At 49.5% G+C, this 19,939-nt stretch overlaps 8 protein-coding genes across 8 annotated transcripts; 4 read left to right on the top strand and 4 right to left on the bottom strand.

The window, feature by feature from the left end:
• Window positions 1-73: 73 nt before the first annotated feature.
• Window positions 74-1,003, top strand: N7529_002477 (phytanoyl-CoA dioxygenase family protein; the record flags this gene model as incomplete). Its single annotated transcript, XM_057238005.1, has 1 exon — window positions 74-1,003. One exon carries the CDS (start codon window positions 74-76, stop codon window positions 1,001-1,003), a length of 930 nt encoding a protein of 309 aa, XP_057100616.1.
• A 204-nt stretch (window positions 1,004-1,207) lies between these two features.
• On the bottom strand, window positions 1,208-2,854 carry aglA (putative alpha-galactosidase; the record flags this gene model as incomplete). The annotated part of the gene is made up of 1 exon (XM_057238006.1): window positions 1,208-2,854. One exon carries the CDS (start codon window positions 2,852-2,854, stop codon window positions 1,208-1,210), a length of 1,647 nt encoding a protein of 548 aa, XP_057100617.1.
• A 654-nt stretch (window positions 2,855-3,508) lies between these two features.
• N7529_002479 (Zn(II)2Cys6 transcription factor domain-containing protein) lies at window positions 3,509-4,931 on the top strand (the record flags this gene model as incomplete). The annotated part of the gene is made up of 3 exons (XM_057238007.1): window positions 3,509-3,577; window positions 3,666-4,227; window positions 4,288-4,931. 3 exons carry the CDS (start codon window positions 3,509-3,511, stop codon window positions 4,929-4,931), a joined length of 1,275 nt encoding a protein of 424 aa, XP_057100618.1.
• Window positions 4,932-5,178: 247 nt separating this feature from the next.
• On the bottom strand, window positions 5,179-6,316 carry N7529_002480 (class I SAM-dependent methyltransferase; the record flags this gene model as incomplete). Its single annotated transcript, XM_057238008.1, has 3 exons — window positions 5,179-5,427; window positions 5,485-6,198; window positions 6,281-6,316. 3 exons carry the CDS (start codon window positions 6,314-6,316, stop codon window positions 5,179-5,181), a joined length of 999 nt encoding a protein of 332 aa, XP_057100619.1.
• Window positions 6,317-7,077: 761 nt separating this feature from the next.
• Window positions 7,078-10,298, bottom strand: N7529_002481 (uncharacterized protein; the record flags this gene model as incomplete). Its single annotated transcript, XM_057238009.1, has 3 exons — window positions 7,078-8,845; window positions 8,896-9,425; window positions 9,483-10,298. The coding sequence occupies 3 exons, from the start codon at window positions 10,296-10,298 to the stop codon at window positions 7,078-7,080; spliced, it is 3,114 nt and encodes a 1,037-aa protein (XP_057100620.1).
• Window positions 10,299-13,504: 3,206 nt separating this feature from the next.
• Window positions 13,505-14,374, top strand: N7529_002482 (putative mitotic spindle checkpoint protein (Mad2B); the record flags this gene model as incomplete). The annotated part of the gene is made up of 1 exon (XM_057238010.1): window positions 13,505-14,374. One exon carries the CDS (start codon window positions 13,505-13,507, stop codon window positions 14,372-14,374), a length of 870 nt encoding a protein of 289 aa, XP_057100621.1.
• Window positions 14,375-16,874: 2,500 nt separating this feature from the next.
• N7529_002483 (uncharacterized protein) lies at window positions 16,875-18,026 on the top strand (the record flags this gene model as incomplete). Its single annotated transcript, XM_057238011.1, has 1 exon — window positions 16,875-18,026. The coding sequence occupies one exon, from the start codon at window positions 16,875-16,877 to the stop codon at window positions 18,024-18,026; it is 1,152 nt and encodes a 383-aa protein (XP_057100622.1).
• A 186-nt stretch (window positions 18,027-18,212) lies between these two features.
• N7529_002484 (putative sister chromatid cohesion protein Dcc1) lies at window positions 18,213-19,619 on the bottom strand (the record flags this gene model as incomplete). Its single annotated transcript, XM_057238012.1, has 4 exons — window positions 18,213-18,368; window positions 18,424-18,590; window positions 18,645-19,384; window positions 19,501-19,619. 4 exons carry the CDS (start codon window positions 19,617-19,619, stop codon window positions 18,213-18,215), a joined length of 1,182 nt encoding a protein of 393 aa, XP_057100623.1.
• Window positions 19,620-19,939: the final 320 nt, after the last annotated feature.

Genomic DNA, 19,939 nt, shown 5'->3' on the forward strand with positions numbered 1-19,939 from the left:
AACTAAAGATATTTAGATCTATCAATCTTAAATCCTGAATTCTTAATTATCTATCTCTCTTACCACACTCAAGATGTCCCACCTAGAGGCCCTCCAACGGGATGGCTTCGTCGTAGTCCGCAACCTCCTCACCCCATCCGAGGTAACGCACTACCGTGAAATCGCCACAAAAGCAACCACACTCACAAGAGCCGGCACCTGGCCACACTTCCGCACCGTCCCGAAACAATTCCCCCCATGGCCAACGACCCCACCGCCCGCCTCTGAGGGCGGAATCTGGGGCGTCCAGCACCTGCTGCACCCAGAAATGCCAGGCCGGGACAGTTTTGCGCAGTGCTACTTCTCCCCATCAATCCTAGCCGTCGCAGAAGAACTAATGGGCGTATCCGGTTCCGCGGACGCCGAGCCGCTTGTTATGGAACTTTTCAATTTGCTCGTTGCGCCAGAGACGAAGGATTTCGAACTCCGCTGGCACAGGGATGACATCTCCGAGCATGCTACGGCGGAGGAAGAAGTCGCGCAGCTGGCGGCTAAGGCGCCCGGTGGTCGCCAGTCGCACTGCCAATACAATCTTGCCCTGTGTCCTGATGCGTCGCTGATTGTTGTTCCGGGTACGCATGCGCGGGCACGCACACAGACTGAGCGCGAGGCGGATCCGTATGCTGCTTTTTTGCCTGGTCAGTTGGTTGTGGAGTTGCAGCCTGGTGATGCGGTGTTTTACAATAGTAATATCTTGCACCGCGGAGTTTATAAGGGGAAGAGTGAGGGTGGAGAGGAGACGAGATTGACGCTGCATGGGAGTATTGGGTTGAAGGCTGAGGGTGGGGAGGGGGATGAGGAGAAGAAGAAAGTTAGGGCTACGGCGGTTTTGCAGCATGGGGTTGGGGCCTGGGTTCATCGGGAGGATGCTGCTTTTGGGATTGGGGAGAGGGCTGAGAAGATGAGGGCTAATCTTGTTGAGATGGGAACTGGGGAGGGAGTTGGCTTTTCGTTGCAGGGATAGATGGAGTTGAAGAGTTCAATGTAATCTGGGGAAGATTCATTGCTTGTATCTAATTATTGCTTGGTTTCGGGGTATGTATAGGAACGGGTGTACATATGTAGACTTTGCACATTTCATTCCAAGCTATAAGTGCTATCTATGTATCTATCTAGCCAATAGATGTGATGATCTATAGGTATAGAAACACCCTCGCGGCACTACAGGTTAGGAAAACCACCTAGGCGCTCCATCAGCAAGCTTGACACCACTGGGCAACCCAAAGATTTGTGCGGCATTATCAACCACACAAGCCTGAACAGCGCCTTTGCCTGACTCTCCAGTCAAGCAGCCACCGCGCGTATTGCTCAGATGACCTGTTATAAAATGCTGCCAGGTATTTCCAGAGCCACCGCATTTGGCAAGAGAAACCGCACCCTTTTGAGCAGTAAGACATACCGAGTTATCCGACAAAGGGCTCAACTCCAGCTTGCTACCACCCTTAGCAGCCACACTCCAGACCTGAGAATCAGATGCCTTGCACGCTTCAAAGGTAACAGTATTTCCAGAAGAAGCGGTCATGCAGAGACCAGACGGAGTATGGAAGACCATGCCTGTGGGAGTAGTAGTAGAGCAACGTTTAGGCAGCGCGATGCGGTGAACACTGGTAGCATGAGAGTCGAGCTGGATCTCGATAGCACCATGTGCAGTCGAAACCTTCCCAGTAACAAGATCCCGAGCTTGATATTGGCAGTTGGACTGGGATAGCCCAAGTCTCGCGAGGGAGATAGTCGTCTTGGCTGTGACAGCCCCGCGGTTTAGCACGGTCAGCAGTCTATCCCCGTTTACTAGAGAGCGGGACAGAACGTCGAAGGTGCCGTCGCGACTAACCAAGGCGGCTTGCTGAGCCAGTGGATCCTGGTTCACCGCGATGAGAGCCTTGTTGCTAAGGAAGGCAATGTCCTCATCTGACAGATCCGGAATATAAGCACTGATAATCAGCGGCGCGGAGAAGGATGCCCAGAGCGCGAAGTGGGATTTCTTCTCTGTCTGTGTCAGACCCGGGTGATCAGGGATCAAGAAATCCGGATCATTGTAATAGCCCGGTTTCTGGTAGCGCACGAGAAGGGTATTATAATCGTAATTATTCATAATACTATCCCAAGCACTTCCCTCGCCGACATAGACAAGCACATCAGTCGAGTGGCGCGCCAGCTCGCCATACTCTGGGATCCAATCCATGACCACAGCCCAGTCGGAAGCATTGTCCGCGAAGTAAGCCGGTGCAGACTCGGAGAATATCAGAGGTTGCGGCATAGCACTCAAAACATCGTGCCATTCTCCGTAGCGGAGCCGGTACTCCTCTCGCAAGGAGCGGCCCTCCTCAGCCCAGACATTACACCCGTCCAGCTTGAGGTAGTCGATGCCCCAGCTAGCGAAGGTCTCGGCGTCCTGCTTTTCGTGCCCGTAGGAGCCCGGGTAGCCGCCACAAGTCTCGTTGCCAGCGTCTTCATAGATACCCAGGTGGAAGCCGTGCTCGGTCGCATAGCTGGCAAGCCAGGGAATGCCATGCGGGAACTTGGTGGTATTCCACTGTAGCGAGCCGTCGGCAGCGCGATCGTAGCGCATCCAACAGTCGTCCAGGTTGAGACGATTGTAGCCTACGTCGCGGAGGCCACGGGTTAGCATTGATTGCGCTGTTTCGGTGAAGAGCGTCTCGTTTAGCTCGCATTGGAAACGCGACCAGTTGTTGAAGCCCATTGGTGGTGTTGGGAGGAGACCCGGGCTCTCTACTGATGCTTGGACAGGCAGCATTGGGAACATTAGAAGGGCCATCTTTGCTGGGATTTCCCAGGTGTGCGAAGAAGCTCTCATGGTATGGTACGTAGTTCGAGCAGACGAGACGGGAAAGGAGGTGATTTGCTTGGACTTGGGCTTGGATTAAGACTTGGGCTTGGCGTTGGCTGGCATGCAATGCACAGCATGACGGGCAGCTTTATGCTAATTCAGGACTTTTGTTTGCTTCATCCCGCGAGGATTCCCCGCACCAAGGTCTCATCGTGCCATTAGGATATGCAAGCGAGGCGGGGAAATTAGCAAGCAATGCGACATTACCATCATGCGAAGCCTGTTAGGCCTATTTTAAGTCGCGTAAAGCCCAAAGATAAGCTCCAACAGAGATAGCATAGTGTATACAATAGTATACGGGATTGAAGCGATCGATCTGCAAGTGGAGGTGATCTTCGACACGGCGACTCCGAAGGGTCATCCAATGGAAAAGCCGCAAAGCTTGGCTCGGAGGGATGGGAACTAAGACGGATCAATCACATTTCCCTTTCAGCCTTTTTCCGCCCCTTCGAGAGAAAAAAAGAGAAAAACATCCCCGCACAGATCTATGTGGCACAGCTGAACCTGCATGAAGAACCGGGATGCGAAAAACCGGACTTTTGAGATGACCCCATTCAACGGTTCTTAGAGGGAAGATCCTGATCCTAACCTCCCAAGGCTGTACTCTCAACGGCCGTCGTCATGCCTGATTCAAAAACAAAAATTCGCCCACAGCAATCGTGTCTCAAGTGTCGCGAGCGCAAAGTGAAGGTAATTTAAATCCCCGTGCATTCCGTCTCCGCCTTTTGTACCTTACTCGCGTCAAAACAAAAAACCCACAATTCCTAACGGCTTCCAGTGCGACCGCTCGATTCCTTGCCATGCCTGTATCATCCGCGGCTTGGAAGCAGAATGCAGCTATACAGCGACCGCCGAAGATCGCGCCCATATCAGTCAGGCGGACATCATTGAACGTCTTCGCCGCGAAGTCGCCCAGCTGCGGGGACGCTTGAATCAGCCCCGCGAACCCTCCCAAACTAAGAGCTGGCGACAACATCCTTATGCGCCTGCGTCTGTGTCTGCGGAGTCAAGCTCCAGACGGGGCGGGAGAGGAAATGACGGTCAATATTCGACTGGACTTGAGACGGAAGGGAGCTGGCGTGGGAGTTCGCCGTCCTCGTCTACGACTACCATGACGAACTCGGTAACTGTTACGAGTCCTGATAGTACGGGTAGCCCTTGTGAGCTAGGGGCGAGGTCAGTTTCCTCGCGGTCGGCTTCTGCTTCTGCTCCTGCTTCTGCTCCTGCGCCGGCGTCGGCGTCAGTATCGGTATCGGTCTCAGCTTATCTTGTACCGACGGGGTATGCGCCGCAGGTTGCGGAGTTCGATCGGTCAAGTAATGATGCGGTCGCTTTTGGACGTTTGTTCCCCTATCTATCTACTCTGCAGGGGTGTGTTTGCTGACTCCTGGTGAAACCAGATGATGCGATAATGCCCGGCTATGGAAGCATGGTCCTTGGGGACATGTCCAGTACGGTCGCGAAGCAAGTACCAGTCCAGGGACCAACCAGTGATGCGATTTTAGGCATGCACCCAGTATACGACAGCACAATGCCGCTCGACGGCAAACCTCTCCCATACTATCCCCAGAACACCAAATACCCGGCGCCACTACCAACGCCAACTCCAACACATTTCAATGAACTTTCAATATCAAATGAGGAGAATCAATGGGCAGGTGTATACGGGAGTGCAGGCCAAAGCCAATTTCCGATTCAGCCCTATACGTCTCAATATCTATCTATCAACACCTTCGCCAATACCAATGCAAACATAAACCCCTATGCAGATGTACCTGTACCAACTTTGGCAGGCGATACTTCAAGCCGTGCCAGTTCCAACTCCGACCGCCTCTCGCCATCAATCATGAATTCCATCCCCAGCTCATGGAAAGGGGAAGGCAAAAAGGCAGTTCTGCAAGCACTGCTAGAGACAATCGGCAGCTGCGATGAGCATCAGGTTGCTCAAGTGATCCAAGTGGTGCGGACGAGCCCGACGCCCGAAGAGGCAGTATCAGGGATATGTCAGGTTTTGGGATTGGGAATGGGTGGTGACAGCTACTAGATCCAGAGCTGGATCTCTAATGGGATGTTGATGATACCCGGGTCGCGGGTCAATATCGCTGGTCGATCAAGTGGAACCGTCCAGATCCAGATCATCCCACCCATCACGTTGTCCATGTGCATATGATAGAAAACAAGTACGGAAATATTTATACATTAATGCAATGCAATGCAAATGAAAGTCATCAAGCCATAAGCTGTGTCGTGTGAGTTAGGTTGGATATCGTTACGTTCGTTACGGTGCGGTCTCAGCGCGTGTCGGAGTCGAATGGTTTTTGTCCGTAGATGAAGTGGAAGTGGACGTAGAGGTGGTGCGAGTTGCTCATCAACTCGGCACGCACCTTATCCATGTACTCCTGGGCGTCTTGGTATGAGAAGCCAAGGACGCGGGTGAACAGTGCCAGCGTGTATGGCTCAACGACTTCCAGAATGGTGACTTTGCCGACGCGACCGATTTCTTTTAGGCGGCGGTTCTTGGGCCAGCCACCGACCGGACACTGGGATAATCAGTATAAGGAAGCCCGAGAAAATCACGCCAGATCGAGTTCACGGACCTTGTAAATATCGTCTGTGACATTGGCAAAGCCCTGATTCTCCATCCACTGCGTAAGTCTCGGGGCGACATTCATAGGCTTCCCGAACTTCGTGCTAGCCTGGTTCAATAAATCCTGCCAGCCCAGAATGGAAGTCGCATGCTCATGGGTCCCATCGTCGGAGAGCACCAAAGCCTCGAACTCTTGTGCCTCAAACCAACCACCAGGCTTGAGATGCTGATAAGCCTGCTTCAGCAACTTAGACCAATCCCCAATACCACCACCCATACTCCTGGCATGGATATAATCGAACTTTTCATGGGGCGAGAAAGTCCAATCACTCTCGGCGTCATCGATAAAGAAGCGACAATTAGGAGGCGCCCAGTTCGGCTGGATAGGACTGAGATCTGTACCGATGATATCGGCATACGGGTAGTCCTCGGCCATTTCGATAGCCCATTCACCTGTTCCTGTGCCGATGTCAAGGACGCGGCGTGGTTTAGAATCTCTTATTGGGGCGCGGAGAAGGTCCCCGCCGGTCAGGAGCTTGAAGAGGTGGTGCATAAGGGCAAGGCGGTCTTGTTCTTCCTCGTCATTTGGAAAAGGGTATTGGCCGTTTCGGTAGGCGTGATAGCGGCGGCCATTTTCATAGTTGTAGTCGCGGACGGAGGAGGCGAAGGAGAGGTTCGAACCTACTAGGGATTGAGTATCGAACAGAGAGTCGTCGTCACTTGTCTAGATGGTGTTAGAAAGTGGATAATAAAGAATATAGAGAGAATAGAGAATAGTAAATTAAATGATTCAAAGACAAACTTACATCGACTTGAATCCGTTCATTTGGATTTGGTAACATGGTTGGGGACGTAAGAGAAACCCGGGAGAGAGGATACCGATCGTTTTACCAGGAGGGTGGTTCCCGTACCTATGTCTCCCCGCAGTAAAAAAAGAAGAGGAAAAAAAGAAGCAAAAAAAGAAGAAAAAAGAATCCGAGAGCCTGGTACACTTATTTTTCCCAATCGGTCTGGCCCGGGATTTGCTTTGGGGGTTTGCTTTAGCCTTTAGTTGACACGTATGATCTCGATTCTATGCAGTTTAGGGGTCTTGGTTATTGATAGGGGGGTTCTTTTCCTTTGTAAATAAGGGACCCAGAACAGATGTAGAATATATACATGGGCATATGTAGATATATTGTACATACCCAGGTATAAGAGAGCAGAGAATAAGGGAATACATACGTACGGAGTACAATATTGTACAGTAAAAAAGAGAAAAAGAATAGAAAAAACGAAAACCAAGAGGAACGCCTTCGACCCAGCTACTCGGTCCAGTCCCCACATAGAAGTCATGTTGGCTGCAGAGACAGGGGTGTCTTGACTCGTACTTTTGGGTGGTTCAAGGTATATCCCGGTTTATTCCAAGGTTTCTTAACGAAGAGATAAGAACTTACACTAGTTTACAAGTTGAGATGACACCATTCGGGTTCGGAGTTTCCCATAAAACACTAGGTAGAGTAGTATTTTTTAGTGGCATCCATGCATAAATTAATAAACCCGAGCCTAGCCCTGAAGGCCAGCGGAGGGGCAAATGGGACGGGAACCTTTTAGCAGTCTACAATTAAAGACTTTGCAGCTTAGCCTGCTCATCAGGAGTCAGGGCTGCGTACAATTCCTGGAATCCGACCTGGGTCGAGGCCTGTCGGAAAAAGTCCGCCAGGAAACCCTGTGTTTCATCGTCGCGGCGACGGACACCAAAGACGCTCTCGGAGCCGCCCTCGCCCCAACCCATTAGCTCCTGTTTCGTAGCTCCGAGGCCGAGGTCCAGAATTTGTCCCGGTACGTCTTCCCAGTCGTCATCACCATCGTCACTATCGGCGTCGTCCAGAGCCGCAGTCGCCGCGTCAATCTCCTTGTTCCCTGATGAGGCACCGAGCTCTTCGACAAGGACCTTGACGATCTTCAATGGCGCTGGCACAGTCGTGAATTGGTCTGGGTTCTTGCGGGCTTGTGACCGGGTCTTGATTCGGCCGGTATCTTGAATGATGAGGTCCCCTTTGACGGGAACTTCCGCAACGCGGGGATCGGCAAGCTCGTACAGACGTGCGAGGGCGAAGATGTTTTGCTTGATCTCGTCGTAGCCGGCAAAGTTAACTGAGTTTTCGAGCCACTTGCTCAAGACGACGTCGAGTCCGCTCTGGCCGCCGAGGTTGACTTGGGCCAAGAAGTCGACGACCTCGCGTGCACTGACAAGTGTGAGTCGGGCGAAAACAAGAATGAGACTCTGGATGAATTGGGCTTGTTGGGCTGTCGCCAGCCGCTGGGCCACGGCTTGGAGGAGTTGGGGTAGGTAAGGACCAAGGCGCTCCGAGCCGGCCTTCTCGACTAACTCGGCTGCCAGCTGCCCGACCTCAGTGGCTGCATTGTCGTCAACAGCCGGGCCTAGCAGCCGGGCGATTATAATCAACACAACTTCGAGGGCCTCCTTGCCGGACTGGGGATCCCGCCAGACAATGAACTGGGCGAAGTCGTGAGAAAGCATGTGTCGCACGGCCTCTGTGGCGGGACGAATCAACTCAGCCTCATCAGATTCCATCAGCAGTCGGTTCAACTTAGGCATCACGGTTTCCACGAATCCAGCGGGCATCGGCTCGGGGCTACGTTCGGCCAAAGCGCGTAGGAGATCAGCCGCGAAATTCGTCAGATCATTTTCGTCTGTCAGGTTTCCAACATCGATTGCACCCATCAAAGATGGCAGCACCTTTTCGCAGAGGCGCATGTAAGAATCGGGGCCGAGGTCAGTGATCTGATCCACAATGTCTTCAAATGCCTCGGTGACAGTCAACGTTAACTGGAAGTTTTCAGCGCCGCTGCTAGCGATGCTAAATAGCACATCAATAGCAGTAGATGAGAGGACCACACTCGAGTCGGCCATAATGGTATCCCGGAGGGTTTCGGCCAATGTGACCTTGAGGTCGTCGGATTCAGTCTGTTCACGGAGGTCGTGTGTGGAGATGAATTCTGAGATGGCTGCGATCACTGCGGGTTGGAAGGGGCGAGCAAGGCCAGTCGGCAGAGAGGGCATCAAGTCTTGCAGCACCCGAATGCAGGCCACTTGGACTACTTCCGCGGGATCCTCGGCAATTGCCTTTAGAGTAGCCTCGAGATAAGATGATGTAGTGTGCTGAAATGTTTCACCAGCAACCTTGGACAAAGCACCGGCAACAAGGTAGCCTCGAGCACGCAAGAGTTCTTGTTCTTGCTGGGTAGCATACTGCACGAACTGGGTGAACCGGGATGCCAGCTCTGGGGAGATCTCTTGGTCAACTTCCCCAAAGTCGCGAAGCATATTGTTCAAAATGTAAAGAGCAGCTTCCCGAGGTTTCCATCTGTATATTTCATTAGTAGAGTTTTCCCTAGAAGACAAGAAAGAACTCACGAGACGGATGTATCTGAGAAGAGGGTGTCCATGTAACTCAGGAGACCCTCGGCTGCTGTGCCCTTCAACCATTCGCCGGTCTTGATGACCAGATCGCCGCTGCAAGTACGAGGGGTGTAATTGGCTGTGACAGAAGTTTCTTCCGAAAGGAAAAGATTCACGTCAATTTCCCATAGACCCTCCTCTTCGGTTGTAATCTGGGCGTATGAACTAGCTAGCTTCATAATTTCCGGAAGCCAGCCGGACGTGCTGGCAGCAGCACCTGCATTTTGCAGTTGCTGCTGTAGCTCTGCCTTTACCGGAGGAGCCTTCAACAAGGCTTGAATTAAGTCAAGCTCTTCCAAAACCAGGTAATCGAGGGAGTGGGGAAGCCCATCTCCATCCTCCAAACGACCTTGTCTCTCATCCTGAATATAAAAGTTTTGGTAAATGGGCAGCGCGTTGTTAAGTTCGGCCCAGACAGTTGAGAAGAAAAGCGAGCTCTGTGCTGTCAACAAAGCAGGGAACACGTTGCGGATTTTCATAAGAGTCTGGAAAATGATCATGTCAATGAAAGCTTAAACAGCAAATCACCAGTTCGAAGTTACCTTGACGACTTGGACTTTTAATCCCACAATTCCTCGCCATTGAGAGGCAATATCTCCTTGTTTGTGCGCCTCCTCCTCGGTGGGTGGTTGCGGTAGTGGTGCCTTCAGGGTGGCATCAAAGAAGGGCGACCATCCGCTAAGCACCTCATCCATAAACTGTTTGATAGCCGTCTTGTGTTGTTCCAGGACCATTTCCAGGGTATCGAAGCAAGAGCGGAAAACTGCGACAGCCAGAGCGCGCAGGATTGGCCGCCTAGACTCAGCGGTAGCGACGGCGAAAAGGGACGAGACGAGATCGCGGGCGACATTGAAAAATTGCTCCTCGCTGAAGCCCGTGTCGACAAGATCCAGCAAAACCTTAAGTCCGCCGTGCAATTGACCGTCGGTACTAGAGGAGTCGTTGATAATGTGCAGCAGCGAAGGGAGCAGCTCGGGCCAATCGTCTGGGAAGTCGGCACTGGCGATCTTGCTGACAGCATAGCTGGCAGAATTCTTTACCTTACGCTCAGGGGTATCACTTGTCGCAAGCAACAGTAGCGCCTGGCGAACGTTTGCTTTGTTCGCGTCGTTGATGAGGATCTGGCCCTTAAATTCGTCGAGGACGGGGGACCAGGAGGCGGCAATGAAGGTACGCAGCACGGAAAGGGCGGATTGGCGCAGGTTGACTGGGACTGACTCGTGCGAGGCAATTGATGTGAGGGAGATTGGGAAGGATTCATGAGCGTATAAGTTGTTCAGCTGCAATTCTGCGCCTTTTCTGGTATCGGCCTTGGCTGACTGGGTGTCTGCCAGGAGCGACAGGAGTGCTTGCTCCATGGCGATGGTGAATAACGACGTGATCCGTTAGGATTGGAAGTTTTGACCTAGTTGAGTAAAACAAGGAGAGACGAAAGATGGGCTGGAGGCTCGTCCCATTCGCGAGTAATAATCTAATTTGTTTGCGCGCCGAAGTAGATAAGGAGACGCGGAGGAGGGGCAGTTCAGAGGCGGTGACTGATTACTTTCGAGTCTATTTTCTACTACAATTGAAGAACATTTGTATCTTGTTTGCTGATGCGTTTTGATTTTTGTAATTGATTAACTCGATGATATTGAAAAAATGGTATACTTTATGTATGTAAGCTTTTGCCCGCGACTCACGGGTACCAATACATGCATACCCAATTACCTACACACAATGTAGTTAGGTACGGAGTGCTCTGTCATAGCAGCAAGAAAACCCTGACCATGCGAAGAAATATAGCGTTGCTGAAGACTACATCTGTACATATGTACATATACTTTCATCTCTACTCAAAGGTTTGGTTATTATTGATGCATGTAGCTTTCGCCAAATAATTTCTCAAACTCATCCATGAACCCCATCCCACATTATCCATAACCACTCGAATCGGAAGTACACACCTCGTTTCCAAAGTTAGCCTATAAATTCAGACACGACTGATTCGTCCTGGAAGCGGACGATCACTCCGATCTGCGCAGCCAAGCTACAGGGTCTGTTAGGGATAAAGCAGGAAAATTTTTTAAAAAAGGATGGATGGTGTGGGAAAAAACAGAAAATTTATCTATAAAGGCTAAATTCCACGCCACGTTTTGGGATTGTTTCGCTCTTGTCATCTTAGGGAAATTTTAGAGCACGTCGAACAGAGATTGACATAAGATCTGGTATTTGCAGCTTGATCCCTTATTCAGACTACAAGCCTAAATCCATGGCATCTCCAATGGACGTCGTATATTGTACACGGTCTTGAGATCACCGAGATAGTCTAATTTCCAAAAATTCTAGGAATCAGAACCCCGCGGAATCCGATCCAACATCGAGTGATAGTAGCCCGTTGGAGATCCGTAGAATTTAGTTAGGGTTTTACCGTTTGCCCTTTCGAGATTTCCACCAAACGCAAGAAGGCTACATGGGGCTGTCCGAAATAAACTGGCTCGAGCTTCATTTGAGATCCAAATCCTGATCTTTTCGGTAGATCCTATTGGGTCGTGATCTTTCGGAGGCGATGGAAGTTCCACCGAATGGACTTGGTGGCATCGTGACTTTTTTGGGGCACAATAATAGACTTTTTTTTACGATGCATACTGTAGAGACAAATTTAATTCATCGACGTAAGTCTAAGTATAGCTTATATTGCGTGGCGGTTACACCGTCCCACAGGTATTTCGGGAAATAATATTACCAGACGAGAATCGAGAATGCCGGATAAATAAGGAGTTCAAAGATATTGTATAACTGTTTAGAGTATAGTCCTGTCAGTACCTTGTACTTTGTGTGCTACCCCTCTTGATTGAAGGAACTAAACAAACTAAATCAATTAAAGCAACTAGACTTGCTAGAATTTTTATAAAGAATGCCCGAGTAGAAACGAATGGAAGGTATTGATAATCCAGTACTACATAAAGACCTCATACGCCGCAGGACCTGCATGACTCCCACATCGACCGTACGGAGCACAATGACATTCTCCCCGGGAAATCGTACCCTTGTTCGATGACCGCCACTGCCGTCAGTGTAGGAAGATCATCGGTAACAGTGTACTGGAGAGAGTGGATAGGTACCGTATGATGTAGTATGTTATACCGGGTAAAATACGTATAATTATATGCTTGCTCTATTGTTATAATTCCAAATGTTCATTATTGTTTAAGTTGTACATACTCCGTATAATGCATCTAATAGTATTTTCATTATGATATGTTCGAACCAAAGAGCATCGATTTAAGGTACATAAGGTACCCGTACATACAATGAATTAAGGCCGAATTCCTCTTGGCTATAGTTTGGTATTCCCATGGTACTCTTTTCTTTCATAATCCCATCCCATGTTTCCTTTAGTTATTTCCTATATTACTTCGGCCCAATGTGATACCCTTTTTTCGCTTGGCTGCGATGATCGCCCCTCTTCATTCCACTTCGCAGTGGGGAAGAAAAAAGAGGCAAAAAAACTGTGTGCCTTTTTGTTTCCAAAAGTTCTTTACAAAAGTTGTATGAATACAGACCTAGGTACTGTATTTTTACTTTTCTTCATTGCTTTTTTCCCTTTCCTTGTCAAATTACTTAGTCACACATATAATTCCACACACAAGTATTCATTCTATACAAAAAACTCCTACATAATATGATAATTCAGATAGAGAAGAGAAAGACGAGATACAACTATCTCCAATATACAAATAAAACTTTTAAAAAAAGAAAGAAAAGGAAATAAATTGAGGTTCTGCACCTAACCCATGACGCAACCACGTGACGGGGAACCGTGACCTTTTATCAACCTACCTTAATCCGCCTTTCTTCTGCTTTTCCCCTCGATGAGTGAGTGAGGTACGTCCCATCGTCGATTCATCTCTATAATCTCTTTTATTTCTCCTGACCTCCCTACTTGTGCCCCAAGTCCCTTTTTTTTCTTATCAAAACCATTCCTCTCGAGGGTTTCCGTCTCTCAGAACTTCCCCTCCTTCCCATTCGCTTTAAACACCCCTCCTCGAACTCCCCTCTCTCAAAGGGATCTAAAGTATAAGAAAAAGTGATCACTCTCTTGCACTTGAGATTGTCGCTCGGAAATTTCTACAACCAATCTCCCTCATGCTTTGAGGCTTGCTTCTACTTGTCGTTTTGTCCACCCAAGTGTATGTTACGGATTTCCTTTCCAACACAAACAGCCCCCTCCTCCACCAACCCACTTCCTTCCTTTCCCCCCACACAAATTCCATTCTTATATCGCGTCTCCAAGAGCTTCCTTTTGTCGCTCTACTCACCCTGATCTCCTCAGCCATATAATCTCGCGGATCTTCTTGACTCGCCCGTGTTCGCTGGAGTAACGGGGAACCCTAAAAATCTTGATCGACCTCAAAACATCAAACCATTAAACACACTGGAAATTTAAATCGGACGTGACGTTGACCGATGGATTAGAAAAGCAGAGCGATGATTAGCTTCAGGGTGGAACACCATTCAGATTCTTCGAGACTTCGTCAAGACCAACCTCATCGTGGAAGCGACTCCGAATCCTTCGACGGCAATGCCGATTGCCAGTGAGAGCAGTAGTACCACCACCATGACCACCTTTTCCGCCCCGGTCCCTGCTACCAAATCGCTGCCCACCAATCAGTCAGCGCTAGCGGCTTCTTTCACCAACTTCCTCACCGTCTCCGTTCACCAAATACTTTTCCTGCGCTCAGTCTACCCGCGCGCGACCTTCCTCCCCGTCCGTGCATACAACTATCCCGTCCGACAATCCCGTCACCCGAAAGTGTGTGACTACATCAATGATGCATCAATCGCAGTCGGGACGGAGATTTTAAAAGGCACAATTACTGCAGTCAGTATCATCATTTCGTCTCTTCGCACGAATCAGCCCCTCGAACGATATGCATTCGATCTATCGGGCTTCCCTCGTGCCCCTGCGGGAGAGGTGAACACTACATTTGAAGACAGAAATGAAGATTCATCCAATCCAGGTGCCCCTGTCTCAGACCGGGGCCCCGCACCCACATCCGTCGACCTCGAGGCACAATTTCGGGCGTGTCTAGCGAGACTTGCCTCCGCGTGTGCCCGCTTGACCCCGCTGCCCCGCGATGACGAGTTTAGTTTCACGGTCTGCATCGAAGTGCGGGAAGATGCGTTACCACCGGCGGGAACCACCAAGGAAGAACAAACTTGGATTGTGGCGGAACCGGGCAAGGTGCATCTACGATCATGCACCGCACCATATTCCGTCTCTAAAATACGTAACGGCGAGCCCCAGCAGCCGCCCCCCAGGGTCTCAAATGGCCGTGCCAAAACAGTACCCGTACGACGTGTCGAAGCCGGCGAACTTCGGTTGGAGCTGTGGGTAGAAGAGGCGCGGCAGAAATTTAACGAACCGGTGGACTCAGAGCAGCCATCATGAATTTGAGATTCTCCGATACTGTTTTAGACCTTGGGGGGAGATTTAGCTTCACGTTTTCTCCTTGTCTTTTTCCTCTCTCCTTCCTCCTTTTTTCCCCTTGTCCACCCCCAAATATCTGTCTCATTCTTGATTTAGCGTGACCAATGATCGAACATACATGATGGACGAAGGAAATTCTGGAATTGCCGTCCGCAAGAAGTGGCGCAAATACATAAACCGGGGAGCGGACGTTTTTTGGGACTTGCATGGCATTTACTTACATAGATCAGGTTTCATATCTTTCCTTTTTTTTGTGCTCTATTCCCAAGTGATTATTATTCTCGCCCCCTGCTCTTCTTCCCATTATCACTTTCATGACGCTCCTTCTCCATTCTTCTTTTACTCTCAAAGTTTCCGCCGGTTCTTTTTTATATCTTCTCGTTTATTCATTTGCATCTCGCTTGATCCCTTGGGTTCTCTTCTCGCTGATATTTTGCTGCGGTCCGGCCTTTTTTTTTCATACCATCTCCCATTTTTCAATTGTATTTCATTCGTCTCCTTTGTTGAAATCTCCAACTACATGATTCTCTTTTCTAGCCAAAATCAACAATCTAGCAACTAGTTCCCAATTTCGTTTCGTTACCTTTTTGCTTGCGTTTCGTTCATGCTCTTGTGCTCATGAACCCAGTGAAAATAATTGTTTCGAGACTGTTCTTTGATGCTGTAATTTTGCATGCCATGTTTCCAGATTCTCTCTGCTTTGACCGAATCTTGTTTCATTCCATTACTGCATCTCATCTGCCCTGCCCACGTTCCCGTGCCCCTTACTTAATATCTTTGGACTTGGCTGATCAAAATTATGTTGCTAGGCCTTTGGCGGTGACTATGTGTAAGTGTGCCTGCCAATGTCCCATTCAGGTCAATGAATACCTTTAAATGGGAAATGTGGTATATTCCAACCGTAGGTGACAATATTTAATCCAATTTCCGTTGTTTGAATCGACCCTGAGATTTGAATCACAAGCAAGATCTGGCTTTGATTCCAAGGTGATTGCGGTCTAACTACACATTCCAAAGTTATTGTTGATGGTTGACCCTGACTGTGACTGTGACATGGTAATAACTTCGTTGGCCACAAACAGAAACTAAACCGGAAGCCTGACAGAGAGTCTGGTAAACTCCAGTGAATTTCCACCAGAAGTCGTACTTATGTATGCAAATACAGATCTTTCAAGACAGATCTATGTCTCATATCTGAGCCATGGATGAACTAAATCGCGGGGGAAGCTGAAACATATACCTATCACAAAGAACTAGTGGGGTCGCCGAAAATTGTAGCCCGTATGTGATAGAAAACGTGTTGGTTAGCTATTTATATTAACACTTATTTTGAAATAATATGATTAGTTTCCAGCCTATCAATGCAGGTGACTTGGACAGGTGAAGGTATGGGATCTGGTTAGAGCACTAGTACAATATGTTCAAGGAAGCGATCTACACTACTGAATAGGATATCTCCAATCCGAATCATCCGAGGTTAGAATATGGAATGCCTGGTTACCTGGTAATGTTGTAGACAGAGGCCCCTTGACGAATGAAATCATCCATGTCCAATTCTACCCAGTCCAAGATCTTAATAAGTTGAAAGGTCGTGTGAGCAGTTCAAGCCACAGACACCACGCTTCCAAGGTTCTTATTGCATGTACTGTAATCACCATAATCACCATAACCTATCAAATGAGCAACAATGAACCAAATTCCAACAAAGCTTGTCATAGAGACCATCAATAAATAAATGACATAATCGCCAAGGCTCACATGACCCCTCCAAACCCTCCGTGAAACCCAAATAAACCGACTCTTACGTCAAGGGTAAGTCCAGCCTATAAGGACTAACGCAATGCAACCTCCTCATCGCTTGCAATCGCTTCCCGTCGGGCCGGTGACAAAGAGAAACACGGCGCGCCGCTATCTTACGTATAGAGCAGGCGATTCCGGCCCGGATCGTGACGCGGAATACACGAGATGAGGGGGAAATGGGGCATAATCGGGGTTCAGTGGCTATCAATAGTAATGTGGACATATGTTCGTGTGACCGTCTCACATAGTAGTTGCATGAATGCAAGTAAATATGTCAGTATATGAGTATTTCTTTAAGTTCGAAATGACAGGTATATTATGGCATCGGGGCCCCGTCGGCGACATCTCCACATGGTTTGCTTCTTTTGTCTTCGGAGCCGCTATCCACATTTCTTGACTTTGAACCCCGGATTACTTTTCTCTCGGGACTTCTTGCTTATCATCGGCTTATATTCTTTTATATTTCGCTTCAATCTCAACTGAGCACTGAATCTCATCTTGCAATCTCAACTGCACAACGTTACAGTTTCGGGACTTCGATAAGCTATAAACCTTCAACGAAACATACTTAGCCGAGATCCGCTACTTCACCAATCTTGTCAAAAAGAAGAAAGAAAAAACCCCCTCCACACTTCCAGATTGACCCAGCCATTTTATCACCATGATTGCCGCAGAGCCCCCAAATTTGCCCGCGGGGGAATCCCCAGACCTGATCTTGGTCCCAGCCACAGCCTCAGAGCGCATTGCCTCAATCAAACTGAACAGCGTTGCCTGGAAGGGCCCACTAGACGTGGAAACATACATAGCACGCGAGGACCACCTTCTGCGGCAACGACTGACCCGCGACGGCCTGACATGTTGGATCCTAGTGGACCGCAACGAGCCCGAGGATAACCGCACTATCCTCAGCTCGTGCGAGTCCTATCGTAAGACCGCGCTGCTGGCCCATGATGGGCAGATTGAGAAGGTCGCCACGCACGGCGTGGGGAGTGTCTACTGCCGGCCTGAATTCCGGGGGAAGGGCTACGCAAAACGGATGCTCGAGGAGCTGAGCACTAAACTAGAGACGTGGGGGATGGAGAAGGAGCAACGGCGCACTTCGCTGTTTACGGTGCTGTTCTCGGATATCGGGAAGAAGTTCTATGCGCAGTTTGGGTGGCGGCCGTTCTCGTCTTCGCATATGTCTTTACCGGCGAGTGCGAGTGGGCTGGATAAAGCCGTCACTAGAGACCTATTTGCTGAGGATGTCCAAAAGACCTTGTGCAGCGAGAAAGTCCTGGCTCAATTGCACGACCAGATGCTTGTGGCATCGCAGAAGTCGAGTAGTGCTAAAATAGCTATTTTGCCTAACTTTGATCACTATCTGTGGCACTGGGCCCGAGAGGAGTTCTATGCCGAGAATATGATTTCGGAACGTTCTCCACCGGTAGTAAAGGGTGCCGGCGATGACAAGGCTGGCGTATACTGCGCCTGGAATCGGAACTTTGGCGAGCTCCCCGAAGACAATGTCCTTTACATTCTCCGGTGGGTATATGATGAGCCTACCTCACCAGCCGAGGAGCAGATCACAATCCAGGCCATGGCTGCTATCCTGCGACGAGCCCAGCAAGAAGCACACGAATGGAACATGAGCAAGGTTGAATTTTGGAATCCCACTCCTTTGCTGCAAAAGGCTGTGGCCTTGGTGGATCCGAAGGCTGAGCTCGTGCACCGCGAGAAAGAGAGCATCTGCAGTTTGCGGTGGACAGGCGAGCAGCAAGGATTGGGCAAGGATGTTGAGTGGTGGTTGAACGAGAAGTACACCTGGTGTTAATTTTCACTCATTTGGACTTGTTTCGGGGGGTTTTCTTTGTTTTGAGATGTTGATCCCACACCTGCTAGAAGAACAGGGATCAAGGCAATTTTGGGCGGCAGATACGATCATGATGTTCCTAGATCTGCCCGGCATCATAGATTAGATGCTATGGAATTTACGCAGCAAGTGCGCTTATATATTCGCTCATCGGCGGCCTTTGAGCAACTCATGCCAGTTCCTGGCGTTCTTAGTCTTTGCGGTGTTGTTTGACCCCGCGGCGGCGGCTTTGGGGGTATCTTGTCGCTGTGATACCTCGACAAAGCATATAGTGGTAGGATCAGGACTCTGGTAACAGCCAGTCTAGAACAATTAGTGTTAGCTATTGCCACAATTCAAGCAAGTACGGTCAAGTTACCGTCAGCTTTGACAGCGCTGCTTCATCCCTCCAAGATTCAGGCAGACAGTCCTTCCACGCATGGAGGAATTCACTCCTTCCAATAGAAGAAGATACAGTAGGAGCAGTAGCAGCTAAGTACGTCTCACCCACCCATTGTGCACACTCAACCTTGTTGAAACTTGCCCCTAGAAAAGAAGAACGGTCAGCAACGAACATTTCCACGCCTATTCCCAACTCACATTTAATCTCATCCGCCAATGGAGGCCGCTCATCAGCGACGCAGATACGTCTCACAACAGCCTCCAGTAACGCGCGAGGAAACGGCGGCTCTTGTTCGTCGTCCTCATCAAGAACGGAGTTCCACAGATCGCCAACAAGAAACTGTTTCTCAAGATCAATGTTCTGTAGAACAGCGCCCTCAGTCAACCGCTTCCAAACACGCAAACGTGCCCGCGCCGACGGCCGCCAAGCCGCCACTTCCTCGCCGCCGTCCACAAATGCACAAAGCTCCATCCAGCCCTGCTCGAACTGCGCCGTTGACACAGGAATATCTAAACAGATCTGCTCTCTCACTGCGCGCATCTCCGGCGCTGCCAATGGCCCCGAACGAGCAGAGTCCTCCATTTCTATATCGTCGTCATCGCGTCGATCATATAGTCGTAGACTCTTTTCCAAAAATGGGACAGCTGAGAACCCTCCCGGTGGGACATGTAGCTCTAGTGTTGAGGAGCACTTTGCAATGGTTGTTACGGCCTCGTCGGGGAGGTTCAGGGCGCCAGCGTCCCCATCCTCTTCAACGACTTTGATGTCTGCTTTGGAGATTTCTCCATGGCTTGGGCGGAGAATGTGGAGGGAGTTGGAGGATTGGACTTGGCGAATGCGGTAGGTTTGCGTTGCGCTGCAAATATTGACGTATTCTTGGGCGGCTGGGTCGACTACGGCCTGCGCGAGGGCTGCAGAGGGTGATTTGAGTTCGAGTCTGGGTGTGATGGGTTAGGCGAGGCTTCCAATTGATGATTTGAAAATTATGGAGGTCATGGTAGTGCCGTGGGTAGTTCTAGTGTGTTTGAGGTTCTGCTAAGTGTTCTAACTTACACAGGTGCATCTTTCGACGTCAGTAGTTGCTCCAGCTCCGGGGTAAGTTCCAGTAACCTGAAGCCCTGCTGAGGATTGGTGTGTGTAAAAAGAATGCTTCGCGAATTTTGCGTAGACATTGGGGCGAGTTGTAATATTGTTAGAGGGCAAATTGAAGATCGGAGCAAAAAGAGGACGCGACGCGAAAGTGGATAACACACGGACCACCGTCTAATGCGGCTGCGATGTGTATACAACCGTAGTCTCCAGGGCCACACAGCCATACATATGTACGTTACATCATTAGGCTAATTGGAAATTGTAGAGGTGGATGGAATCAAAATCTTCAATGTTACTTTGAATGACCAAACTATTGCTCTCAGTGACACGCCAATCCGTATGCTTTGCTAGAGTCCGAGAAAAAGAAAATACCCATGAGAAACATATGCAAGAATGGAAA

This window comes from Penicillium soppii (assembly GCF_028829465.1).
Source record: "Penicillium soppii strain IBT 18220 chromosome Unknown utg000003l, whole genome shotgun sequence".
NCBI lineage: Eukaryota > Fungi > Ascomycota > Eurotiomycetes > Eurotiales > Aspergillaceae > Penicillium > Penicillium soppii.